Consider the following 13,346-nt stretch of genomic DNA (forward strand, 5'->3'; position numbering starts at 1 on the left):
GGGAGAGACAATTGCAAAGAGGGAGCAGAACGGGCAGGGTGTTAGGGCAACAGAGGCTGACTAAGTCTGCTCACCTAAGAGTGCCAAGAGTCTAAGCAGGCAACAAGGAAGTGGAGTAGACCTGATGACTAAGACCTATCTACAGTATAGGTACCTGTGGATGATCCTAAGAGACCAAGTCTGAAGAGACAGTGCCCAGGCAGAGTAGGCCTTATATTTATACCTCTGTGGTGGAACCTGCTAGAATATCTTGCTTACTCAGCCTAGTCAGGTGATCAGGTCATATGACCAAGGATGAGGTCATATGAGGTCATGCACAGCCATGCACAGCAGGTCACCTGACCATCCAATCCTTCCAGCAGGCTCCAGCACATGCCAAGGTATACCAGCTACTTCCATGTCATAAAGGCTTAGTCATGTCTCTTGACCAAGCAATGAGCTGGTGCCCTGACACATGGTCTTTCCCATGTATGCTCAATCATTGCAGCCTTCTTGGACCTGTATGCTCCCAGTTTTGACATTGAGAGACATAATACAGCAAGTGCTTCTGGCTCTGGATTATCTTCACACTCACTGTGGTGTGATTCATACAGGTGTGTTTGGTGCCAACTTTTCCCCTGTACTCCTGCCAGACGCTCTTTGCACAGACATCAAGGGGTCCAATCTTCTTCTCCAGATCAAAGATGTGCATGATATCATCAAGCAGATTGTGTGTGACCCAGCAAGGAGGGTGGCCAATATGGTCATGCACCATACAAATGGTGAAGTCATGGAAATTCCCATTGGCAAGTCCCAACCTATTTCCAATCCTACTTTTGGCCAGAAACTGAGGGTTTGTCTGACTGACTTTGGCATGGGTGAGTGGTGTCAGGGTATAAGATTGGAACCCCACTCAATGTGACTTTGGAATGTAGCTGAGTGGATGGAAGGAGCACATTGGTCCATAATCCTTCCCAAATGGCTATGGCCTCCAGAGGTCATTCTAAACGGATCTTGGGACACAAAGGTTGACATTTGGGCTGCTGGATGCCTTGTAAGCCATTTAAAATGCTGCAGTTGTGGACATTTCAACAGGGATAGATTGTCAAGATTATGGATGGTTCACCACTGTTCAAATGGAAGGTGACAAAGAATATCACAGGTGACCAGCACTATCTCTCCATGCTCACCAAGCTAGTCGGGGCTGTCCCACCTGCGCTACTCAATGTGTGCAGCCGAACACAGCAGTTTTATAACAATAAAAGTATGCTCTCCTTTTCCCCTCTATGATCAACTGATTACCAATGGGCCAAGACCATCTTCTACACCAACTGGTCACCAAAGTAGAAAACATCTGACAACAGCTGGTGAAGCAACACCCAATGATGTCAGTGCACAGTGCAGACATGTTAAACTCATTGGTGCTGCAAATGATGCGACCCCTACCTTCTGAATGCTTATCTGCTGCTGAAGCTCTGGAACATGAGTGGTTTACATTGGCACCCAAAGATGATGTTGACCAATCCATGCTGGATTGTCATGAAGAGCTCTTTGGGGAGAGTGGTGAGCATGCTGGGCTGAGTGGTGAAGGACACTCCTTGTCCAACAGCAGTTGGAATGCATTGAGGGAGTAATGTTTGGACCTAATGCTCTTTCAAGGAAGGTGGCAAATTGTGTTATAGTATGTACATCCCTATGTTGTCTTTTGGAATTGCCAGTGAATCATTGATACACATATATGCATGAGATAATTGTGTAAAGCAGCAGGAAATGATGAAAGACAGGCAGAGCTAGGCTACATGATTCTTTGTTCCTGTTCCAGTCAAAGAGAACTGGTGTTGCACATGTTACTAGCCATAGTTATGGACCCTCTGTGGACAACAATCCACTCAGCAATAGTCTTGTTGGAAGTGCTCAGCCATATCAATGTATTGGGATGTCAGGTTGTCTGACAGTGTGATGGCAAACAGCTCCAGCAATACCTTTTGAAGACTGAGACAAAATTGTTCATGGTTTTCATTGAGGAAAGTTGGTTGTTGGAGGAGTCTGAGTGTGACAGAATAGAGATGTATCAAGGGAGCAAGTAAATGGATAGTTGCAGGTTCCTGAAACTGCTTCCTACGATAGGTCAGATAGTCCAAAAAAATCACATGTATCTGGTATATAACACCCCTTGAAACATTCCATAAATGTGAGCTTGAGCATGATCAGAGAACAGTGAGCAGGGAAGTGAGAACATGCAGCCAAATGGAAAGCAATGACAGAGGGGAACTCTAGCTTAATCATGTGCCATATTGAGCATGAAGAGAGAGCGATACCAAATGGTTTGGCAATTTGTGGAGAGTGAATGTTGGAAAATACTACCAGACTCATTAGATGGTGTCCAGGAACGAGTGCTGTGTGGACTTCGGCAGTAGTGCAAATAAGTCGCAGCTTCAGCAGTACTGAAGAAGAAAGATGAGCAAAAGCAAGAAGGAGAGTGGGGCACAGATTCAGATCAAGCACCAAAGACTGCAGTTTGTTCATTTGAGGAAGAATCCAAAGGTTAGCTCATGCTACTGTGGGCTGGAGCAAGACATGTCCAGTGTATGGTATGACCAAACTTTGAATGAAAGCTGTGTAGCAATTCTTTCCCATGAAAGCCGAAGGCTTGGCCAGTGATAGGAGCAGCTTGAAGAGATGGGGCATAGAAAAAAGTTGCTACTACCCATGTATCTTGAGGGTGAGGAGTAAATCAGTCTCCTGGTCACCTTGTAAAGTTTGTGACATGTGTGTCCCAAAGCAATGACAAGTTTCCTCAATCCCAGTTCTGTGGCCATCTCTGCAATCATGACAAGTACATCAGTGGGCACAATAGGCATGATCAAGGGAACAGATGTTGGCTGGGATACACTAGTACTGAGTTGGATAGGAGCGGTTACAGGAGACAACAGACAGAAAGCAGACATGGTCAGAATAGAGGGAGTCATGATCAGTTGTGAGTAAGTTACCAGATCATGTGTGCAAAGAGACACGTCTCTTTGACTTGTGTCTTTGTCAATGATGCAAGGTGATTCACATAATCCTTTGAGTAACTAGTTCTTGCTTGTGAAATGCCTTCTCATTCAGTGGTTGTCTATGGAGGGCAAGGAGGACTAGCTGAAAACCGACCAGCCAAGGACCTTATCAGGGCTAAAGATCACTACCAGAGGCTTGTAGCCAATATTCACACAGGCATTCTGGAGTGAGATCTTTGTCTTGCTAGAAACATGAGAGCAAGGCCCAAAATGAGCATATTCTGAGATGATCATGAAGGTTTACAACTCATAATGTTGAACAAACTCCCTCTGAGAGAAGGGTATTGCAGTTTGACACCAACTCACACCCTTGAAGGAATAACACCAAGGAGCAAGGGTCACATCTGCACAGTGGGTCTATTCAGCAGGTGTGACCCACCCTGTGAGAATCTTTCACCAACATCTCAGAGGGCACAGGTATGTCTAGTGCACAGATTCCATACAGACACTGATGTGAATGATATGCCAGAAGAGAAAACCTTCAAACTCCCATCATCATTCAGCTCAAAATGCATGAGAGCTTGCAGTATAACAAAGTTGGCTGAGGCAGAGCAAGAACTGAGAAATGGCCTTGCTGTGGATGCTCTCAGAAGCTGGTCAAAACTGTGCAAAGACTGAATGGTGGGCAGAAGATGAGGATTTGCTATTGGAGAAGATGAGGTGATTCTATGCCTTCTGGGCAGTCCTTTTGGAACAGGTGGTTGATAATGTTGTGGGAAACAATGAATCGGACTTCAGGCATCAAGCCTTTGTTATCTGGCAAAGTCCACCTTTTGGCAGTTCAGGGAAGATGGACTGAGGCTGTGGAGATTGCACATACACAAAACATTGGGAGGTTTATGATCTGTAAGAATAACAAGAATAACTGTGAATGAATCTGACATTTAGATATTAGGGGGATCATTGATCAACATGCTCAATACAATTGCTGGAATTGTGAAAGGTGCAACTTCAACAATTCGAAACTGTCTGCTGTTCTCGCCTGCACACACCTGTGGCCCACGAACTTGTGACAGATTGTTGTGCACAAGGTCATAGTTCGCCTGACAAAGTGGATAGCATTTGTCGAGAACTTTGCTCTTTCACCTCACTCATTGTATCAACCTGAATGCTGCAGAGAACTGACTTTTCAGATCAAGCTGCTGGTTATTCCCCTTCTGAGATCAGGATTGCTTTCTGCTCTCTTTTCTTTCACTTCACCTTCCCTCTCCATTGTCATGGCTCCTCTCAGCAACTCAACCAACTTGCACAGCAAAGGGAAATGCTCAAGAAAGACTTCCACCCGCAAGTGCATTCAGGATGTTATTCACAACAATGGTCCATTCTGTCCATCCCAACCCCTCTGACAATCTCAATATCTGACCTTCGAAACAGAGACTGTTGCAAGAATGTCTTATCAAGTCAGTTTGGGTGAGACTACAAGGTATTATTACCCTCTGACCTACAATAACCCCTTGACTGCTCTCATCCTGACTGCACAAGCAGTTCCAGCTCCTCCAGTTGCTGTCTATCCTCCCACAACTAGTCCAGCAAACCTCACTCCTGCCTCATACAAAACTCGAGCTGTTATCAACAATCATACCCTAACAACAATGTCTGCTGCTCCCATTGTGATCAACGTCTATCAGAATCAAGGAGACATGAACATCACTCAGACCATGACAAGGTCTCACAACAACTCTTGCTCCAAAAATGCCAACCACAGTTACAATCAGCACACCAAAGCAAACAACATGTCAGGTGGCTTTGATTGGTTGGGTTTGCTGAAGAAAGTGTGGTCTTCCATGTTGTGTGCATCTGGAATGGGTTTTTGCAAACCATGTGAATGATGCATCATAATTGACATCATAACAGTTGATCGCCAAGGTTTTGAGGATGAATGAAATACAGTAGTGTAGTATGGAATGGCAAGCATTTATTCAGTACCTACAGAGTTGTCATTGATATTTGAGCAGGTTGTCCTCCTAAGATGTTTCACATCATCAATATGGAATTCAGAATTGATTCATATACAGTAGAAGCATGGACCTCAGTTTCTGAACCACTGCAAGACAACTACATCTTTCTCTGGCACATAGTAAGAGTGAAAAACAGAAGATCTCAGGAGCAGAACGTTGGAAGGTCATGCCGGACATGTCAAATATCCCTCTGGACTTGCAAGTGAGCAAAGACAGAAAGGCACAGTAATGTAGATGAGGACCTGTCTACACTCAAGGCATCAATTGCCATGATAGGGGTCAAGATGGGTGTTCTGCAATTGAAACCCTCTGCACATAGGGGATAAATGAATTTTGCTCTGCATCAGCAGAAAACCTCATGATTACCCAGTGTCATGATTGTAAGTCAACCACACTGTACTGGATGCTCTCTTTTGATACCTCTCACACAGCTCTGCCCAATGGATGCCACAAACCTTGTGAGAAAGTACAACTTGCTAGAGAAGACCGCAATGTACAAAGGTCTGGGGAGGGTGCTGGGTCTAGATGGGTGGCTGATAGTTGGGGTGTGGGAGGTGCATGAGATGTTGAACAAGCAGTATACCACACAGATGCTTTGAGAAGGTTCAAATTGGGGAGACAAAGCAGACATCAACGTTTGAGAGAACCATGAGCATAACCCCCAAGACAAGGGTACCTATTGACCTGAACCTGTTTGTACTGGGGCGGAGATGGTGTAAGGCAAAAAATCTTTTTAGGTTCTTCACATACAGGTAGAAGGCTATGAACATGTATCATCTGCAGGAGATTGCATCGCAGCAGTATGAGGAGGGCTTCTAGGTTCCAAGGGTGCTCTTTGAGCATGGGAATGATAGAGAAGAAAGGGAACGGGGAGACAGAGAGGGAGCAGAGGATGTTACCCAGGCAGGGAAGGGTGGAAAATTTGTGTAAGAAAGCATGGGAGTGGTATGCAGGGGTGAGCACATCAGCATACATAAATGATGGAGGAATGGAAGGCACATGAAATCTCCATGCTCAAAGTGGGCAGTACACCCTTTTGAGGTTTTCACATACTACGTGACAAGCTTGGCTTTACGGGTATAGATAAGTGCTCAGGTGAGGGGATAGACATCTGCCCAAAAGCCGAGATCAAGCAGGTTGCTCATATCTGACAGCCTATACTATCATCAGCCAGATCCATGTGAGGGAGAGAAGACAAATGGCAGTGTCAGCTCTGGAGTGTTGAAAAATCATTGCCTGAACTCCTGGTCCTCTGCCTCCTTTGGCAGCTCATCCACCTCTTCTAACATCAACAGCGCACTCCATGGCCTCAACTGTGGTACCCAGCCTACATTGGCCAAGGGTCTAGCAGACTGAGAAGCATAAGTATTGGGAAACCTTGCCAGAAATGCAGTGCATGAAGTGGTCAGCATGTGGAAAGGAAATAGGGGATCCAGAGGGCAAACTCCATTTTACACAGCACAAGTTTCTAGGGAAGGCAAGGGCATGATGGAGGTGCAGAGGACTCATCCAGAGCACATCAAGCATGCCTCCATGTTTTTGAGGCTGCACTGGAGCTTGACCTCCTTGTATTTGCGCTGCTTGACCCTCTCCAATGCAGCAGCATTTTTGGGGTCGATCTCTTTCTCTTCTGTCTTGCCCTTGCCCTTGCTATTCTCTTCTGCTGGAGCAGCTACAAGTGGCTGTTCAGTGCCGGAAGCAGATGCACCTGGGGTAGGAAGTGGGGCAGAAGAGGACTCAACCTTGACAACCATTGTGTCTAAGGAGAGATCCTCAACTTTGACAGCCACAGGGACAGGCCTCACAGTCAGGGGAAGCCATGAGAGTGGTGACTGTTGCACTTGCCAGGGTGGAGCTACATGCCAAAGCAACCATGTCGTTCATGGCAATGCTCACATACTTGTTCATGCTCTGCCTGGGCTTGTGGGGCTTCATCACCTGCACTGCTTGGGCAGGACCAGAGACACCATGCTGAGCATCCTTTGCCTGCTTGATGACCAAGACAACAAGGGTGAACTGGATAGCCTGAGCAGTGGGGTGCATACAAAGGCAGTACATGCTTGTCTTGAGCCCCTTCTTCCAGCAGTAGAAATGCATGGATGTGAGCTGGCCGAGAATAGGGCTCTGGAGATGGACATTCAAGCACTGATGCTGGCAGATGAACATGCCCAGGTCCATGGCGAGGTTGAGAATCTTCTTCTGTAAGATCTCCCAGACAGTCTTGCAGATCGCCTTTGATGTTGTCTGGGATTCTGGGGATGTTCTGGATGGACCTGCTGCAAGCAATGATCATATCATGCATCTGGTCATTCCACAATCTGAGATCAACAAGATCACGAAGCAGGCAAGGGCAGACAACCTGGAACTCATTGGGGAGTACATGACGGGCATGGTTCATAGATGTATATGGCTCGAATCACTTGTTGTTCCCCAGGATCTAGGAAGTGGAGGTGGTGGGCATAGAGCCGAGGAGGAGGGAGTTGTGTAGACCCTTGCAGCTGATCTTCTCCTTCAGCCCGGCCCAGTCCCAGCATTGGAAGGCATCACGCCCCAGAGGTCAAACTGGAGCTCTCCACATGAGCAGGGCAGCCTTCAAACATCTCGTACATCCCATCTGTCTCAGCCATCTTGTTTCATGCCTTGAGCGCAGCATGGTAGATAGTCTTGTAGATATTGCAGTTAAGCTGGTGAGCTTTGCAAGAGTCAAACAGCATGCAAAGAGCCATGAACATGTCGGCAAGACCCTAGACCAACGAGCCTCAGGCACTGTATAATAGTTGACATCAATGATCCAGTTCAGGTTGAATGCAACCACCTTGGAGACTGCATGCAGCTTCTGGAAGTCGTACTGACCATCCTGGATGGAGGATGGTAGAGCGATGGAGGCCAGGTTGCAGATGGCGACCTTGTCAGGGGGGGAGTACTCCATGATTTTTGTGCAGAGTTGGAAGACTTGATCATGCCCAGGTTCTTCTGGTTAGACTTGACTGTGGATGTGTCAGTCTACCCACTCATGCTCATGCAATGAAACAGCTTACAGTTGACAGCATTCTTGTATAGCATGAACAGCCCCCCAGTCTCCATCTGCACATCAAGAATAGCATACCACAGCTTCTGGGCCTTGATGGTCTGCCTCGCGTGACCCTTGTGTTTGTAATGGGTATACAGAGCCTCAAACTCTTTGCTGTGCACCTCAGATGTGCCAGGCGCCTCATTAGGGGTGAAGAGAGATCAGTCAATGTCAGACTCAACATGCTTCATGGACAGATCTGAAATCCAGAGGGCATAGAAAAGGTCACGTGTGCACACTTCATCTGTGCCATGGTTCTTGTGCAGATCAAGGAACTCAAAGATATTGGCATGCCAAGGCTCAAAATAGATAGATAGTGAAGGCACCAGTGCACTTGTTGCCACCTAGGTCAATGTAGGGAGCAGTGGTATCATAAGCACAAAGCATGGGAATGATACCGTTTGAGTAGCCATTAGTGCCTGCAATGTAGGAACTGAGACATGGTCAGAGCAGCAGATAACTCATTGCCAGATTACTCACCCCTTGGCACAAATATTGTGGATGTGCATCCCAATACCACCAGCAGTCTTGGAAATCATAGTGCACATCTTGCAGGTATCATAGATGCCCTTGATACTGTCATCCTTCATGGCAACCAGGAAACAGAGAGAGAGCTGAGGGTGGGGCATGCCGGCATTGAAAGTGGTGGGCTAGGGTGTGTGAAGTACCTCTCGGACATGAAGGTGGAGGTTGCCAATCCACAGTCAATATCTTGACTGTGGATGCCAATGGCTACATGCATCAGCATCTGCTGGGGTTGCTTGGCAATTTGATAGTAACAAACCCATCTGCACACCAGAGTCAGTGAAGCACATGTTGAGAGGAGAGCAACTTACCCATGTGCGTCAGCAACACAAAAGCATGACATCAGTCAGCAAGTCATGTGACTCAGCCCAGCAGTGAGCTTGAATGCAACTTGCACTTCATGTGGGATGTGTTGGTTATATTAAACAACAAGCACATACCAGTGCCTTATCACAAACTGTGTCCTTTATAAGGGTGCAGACAGCTACTGCAAAGAGTCTGAAAGGGAAAGCCCTATGATGCCTCATGCTTGGCTGAGAAAGGGAAAGGTCTACAAGATGACACAGAGACTTTCCATGCAACCATCCTTGAACACAAGCCCATATTTAATGTGTGTGGAGAACAGTTCTTACATTGAGAGGTGCATGTGACTAGAATATGTATAACCCTGATTCTTGATCTCTTATCATTCCTGGGTGTTAAATGGCATCTCATCTTCATCCAGGTCTTCCTCATACTTGCCCCCATGCAAAAGGGTTACTGCTTTCTCCAGAGTGCATTCATCCCTACAATCCCAGTTAGGTCAAGTCATATACTAAAACAAAAGAAAACTCTTACATGCAAGCATCTTTGAAATACTGCAGGAGACTTTGATAACTTGCAGGCTTGGCACGCTTGTATGTGTTTAAAAAGCTGTGATACCTCATATAGTTTATTTGGTCCAAAGACTTGTTCATGCATAGGGATTTATAGACACCTGTCTTGTAGTGTTCTAGTATGTGATGAGTCTTTTAACCTACTGAGCTCATGCAATCCATGTGAAGAGAAGTATATGCACCACAGTACAAGAAAAGGCTATGAGACTTGGTTCTATTGGAGAGAGCAAAGCCTTGTGCTTATGGGAGAGATTGCAGCCACCCTTAGGTGCCCAAAAAACCAGCACAACCAGCCAAGTAAGGATGGGTGCATGGAATGTGAACATAGGTTTAGACTTCGACTGGAGCAGCAAACACATCAGTAGTTGCTTTTATAACCATTCTGGATCTGTTATGCTGGTAGGGTCAAAATCATCTTGACAGAAATTTCCTTGGGAGAGCAGTTGTCTGATTTGTGTCTGAATCTGCTCCATGCTGCCTGCGAATACCAATTTCCAGTAGAGCGGTACTAATGTTAGAGCAATTGCCTGCATCTTTGAGTGGATCCACCAAACAGCATCAGAAATCTGTAAACATTCAGATCACATATTAGCCTGTTGACTGAGGAAAGAATACAGACCACCCAAAAGGAATGAGGATATACAGAGAAGTTGATCTTCAGACAGGTTGTGGGTGCGGTGCTATGCTTGTGTTCATTGTCTTTGTCATTTTTAAAGTCAAGCTTGTCATTGTCTGGGTCATCCTGCTGATTGGCCAGATCTCCACCCTCTTCCCCATCATCCAGAATCCTCCATGTTTGAGTGCTATCAACAAACAAGGGTAACTTCACATTATTATTGACAGCCAAGGCGGCCTTCATGACAAATGTATTTCTTAGCTCAATATTGGGATATGGATTGATAAGTGCCAAAAACATGAATACCCAATGCTTTGCTCATTGCAATTGAAGGCAAAGTGGCCTGTGATAAGCATTTAGTTGATAAGCAGGCTTGAGCTAAGGTTGGATGAAGAGGGGGGGCTTTTTCCAATTCTTGTTCCCCCTCCAAATGTGAGTTGGCTGATATAACATTAGCATAGTTCTTCTGTGAAGCCCAATTCCAATAAGAGAACATGCAATATATGCATATTGATGCTCTCACCAAATTTTGCTGACATTTCTTGGTCTTCTGATGATTTATGTTAGCAGAAGTACTGCTCACAAATTGAATGAGCTGGCCTTTCCTGGTCCACTCACCATGCTACAACATTTCTTTGGGATCTGATAAAAAAATGCTCAGTGTTTGCTTCTTCAGAGTAAAGGACATCAAACCTCTCCAAGTTTCCTGGGAGGAATTGGACTTATTTCTAGATATTGTGTGTTCAGATTATTGTAAAGCTGTCCAGTAGTCAATTCTGCAATCGGCTGAGCCTGAAAGACTGCATACTGCTTTGAATCTTCCTAGAGTGGCAGGTGCTATTTCCATAGTCAAGAGAGTCCCATATCACTGTCAAAGACTCACACAGGTTGTCTCCTGCATTATCGAGATCAATATTAAGGGGAAGCTGCTTCATCTGCATAAGAGAAGGAAAATTGTCTAGCATGTAACCACTGCTTGTGCGTGAGTGGGGACACAATGGTTTCAGAGAATTGCAGAGAAGATTGGAACAAGATGGTTGGAAGATGTTGGTATCAATATAGGTGTTACTGATGGAAAAAGATCAAACACTGTGTGGCTGAGATGCTGTTGTCAAATGTAAGGATGGCATCCAGACTTACATGGGCTTGGTAAGAGGTGACCAAGTTGAAAATGTGATCATGTGAAGGCATCTTTGGTAGTAGCAGCTAAGGTTGGCTTGAGGTATTTGTTGGAGATAGATCCTGCTGTATGGCAGACATGGCCGGTTTCTGACTGGATGGATCACTGCTTGTGCTCTGATTGCTCTCATGGTCTGATCCTGGAGAACCTCCAAGAAACTGGTGCCTGAACTTTCTCTGTGCTGCCCTTGACTTCATCCAGATGACCTGACCCAGACTGAGATAGTAAGATATCTGCCTGAGATCCACATCTTTGCTCCATTCAGACTGCCATCTCAGCCACATATATTTTGGTTTTTTCTGCTTTGTAAATGATAGGTGTCAGGAAAGTGTGTGATGTCATATGCATGTCAAAGCTCTTACCACAGGTCTAGTTGTGTCCCTCAAGTTGTTAGCTTTGTCATTGGACTGCCTCATTTGCATGACTGGTGCCAGAAGAAATTCATTGGACATCTCCATCACTTGATGAATACAATTTTGAGTGCTTTCTGTACTCAGCCACCATCAGCATTATGCTTTCACTTATGCTGCATATACGTACCACTGAGATTGAAGAGATTGTTACTTGCACTTGCGTGTTCCACATGCAATGACATCTGCAAGGGCCAGAAGCTGACTTCACCCACTGTCTTTTAGCAAGTATTAGCAAGGCTCAAGGAATAGAGACTTGAATGGCTTACTGGCTCTGTTTTGGCAAGGGGGAAGAACTGAACAGTGAGCAGGAGACAAGGAATGATGGAATGGAGAGAAGCTCTTATATGCACTTCATGACATGCAGGCAAGGGTCACAATGCGTCTCCATAGAATGTAGAGAGCACACCATAGAATGCTACACAAAGTTGTACAATGCTGTACAGTGCTGGAAGACAGTGCTGATCTGCAAGAATCACCAAAGGGCCTTCTCCAACGTGTTCAACTGAAGTAAGCAACCAGATTTCATTCTCAAATGAACTTCAGGTGAAGTTACATGGACTCCAAAGACAAATACAAAGGCAACCCCTAATCAGGCATGCAGAGATACTGCAAATTGAAGCAATGTAAGCCATTGCTTTGCTTCAGGTGCAGATTATATCTGGAACTTTCAATGCACATCAGTATTGTGTCCTTTGCGGGAGTAAGGCTGCTCACAAACAGAAATCACCAAGCTCACTCATCATCTCCCTGAAATCTTCTGCAGATGTCTTCTGATATTCTCTCAGCAAATCTAGAATTTTGACATATATGTTTTGCATGGCATTGTCAGACCTGCTTGGAACAAAATCACCCGTCTTATAGCATGACAAAATGTGATGAAGCTGGGGCAGTCATCCATGAAGGCAATAGAAGACACTGTATGTGCTCACCACAGCAGAGGCATAGGCAATTAAGGAAAGGGGAGGAGGGTCAAAGTGCTCTGGGTGAAGAGCAGCATCACCAAAATCTGAGGAATTGCTGTAACACATGGCAGTGGCCAACTCCTTGATGGCAGCATGATGAAAAGGCTTTTCTGGAGAGCACTCTGCCTGCCACCAATATCAGGAACTTTTGTTTGAGATTCTATGTAGGGACTTACTGCAAGACAATCAAACTTTTGATAGATATAATTTGCATCCTGGAGTAACTGATTGATACCCTCACTGAGAGTGAGGCATGCACATGCCAAATCCTCCTGCATACAATCTTTTTTGGATTTGCTGCATTGCCTTTTCAGCTCAGTCTTGATTTTCTTTGTCATTTTGTATAGCCGGAAAACATCTGCATATGATGCTGAATTATCTTTGTGGCCTTTGTTTTGAATCTTCCCCTCAACCAGTGCTTGTGGTGTTTGATCTGACAATGGTATTAATTTGATGGCCTGAACATTGACAGCATGTGATAAATGAGAGTCTGTTGACTGGGATACGCCATGAAGTCAATTCTGGGACAAGGTGGCACTGCAAGGCCAGCATCTTGGTTTGCAGCCAATACAGCAGCCTGGACAAGTAGCTCATCATCTAATGTACTTGGGAACATGCTGCAAGTATGAAGTGCAATTCTGTACCACTTTTTTGCTGTTCGCAGAGATTGCTGCATGTCATGTTGATATGATTTAAGCTTGACACCTAGTGG

The 13,346-nt window shown here is 45.4% G+C and overlaps 1 protein-coding gene across 1 annotated transcript; it reads right to left on the reverse strand.

The window, feature by feature from the left end:
* Positions 1-6,498: 6,498 nt before the first annotated feature.
* Positions 6,499-7,922, reverse strand: DACRYDRAFT_106292 (uncharacterized protein; the record flags this gene model as incomplete). The annotated part of the gene is made up of 3 exons (XM_040768238.1): positions 6,499-6,752; positions 6,799-7,269; positions 7,748-7,922. 3 exons carry the CDS (start codon positions 7,920-7,922, stop codon positions 6,499-6,501), a joined length of 900 nt encoding a protein of 299 aa, XP_040630014.1.
* Between the last annotated feature and the right edge of the window lie 5,424 nt (positions 7,923-13,346).

This window comes from Dacryopinax primogenitus, assembly GCF_000292625.1.
Source record: "Dacryopinax primogenitus strain DJM-731 SS1 chromosome Unknown DACRYscaffold_6, whole genome shotgun sequence".
NCBI classification, from domain to species: Eukaryota; Fungi; Basidiomycota; class Dacrymycetes; order Dacrymycetales; family Dacrymycetaceae; genus Dacryopinax; species Dacryopinax primogenitus.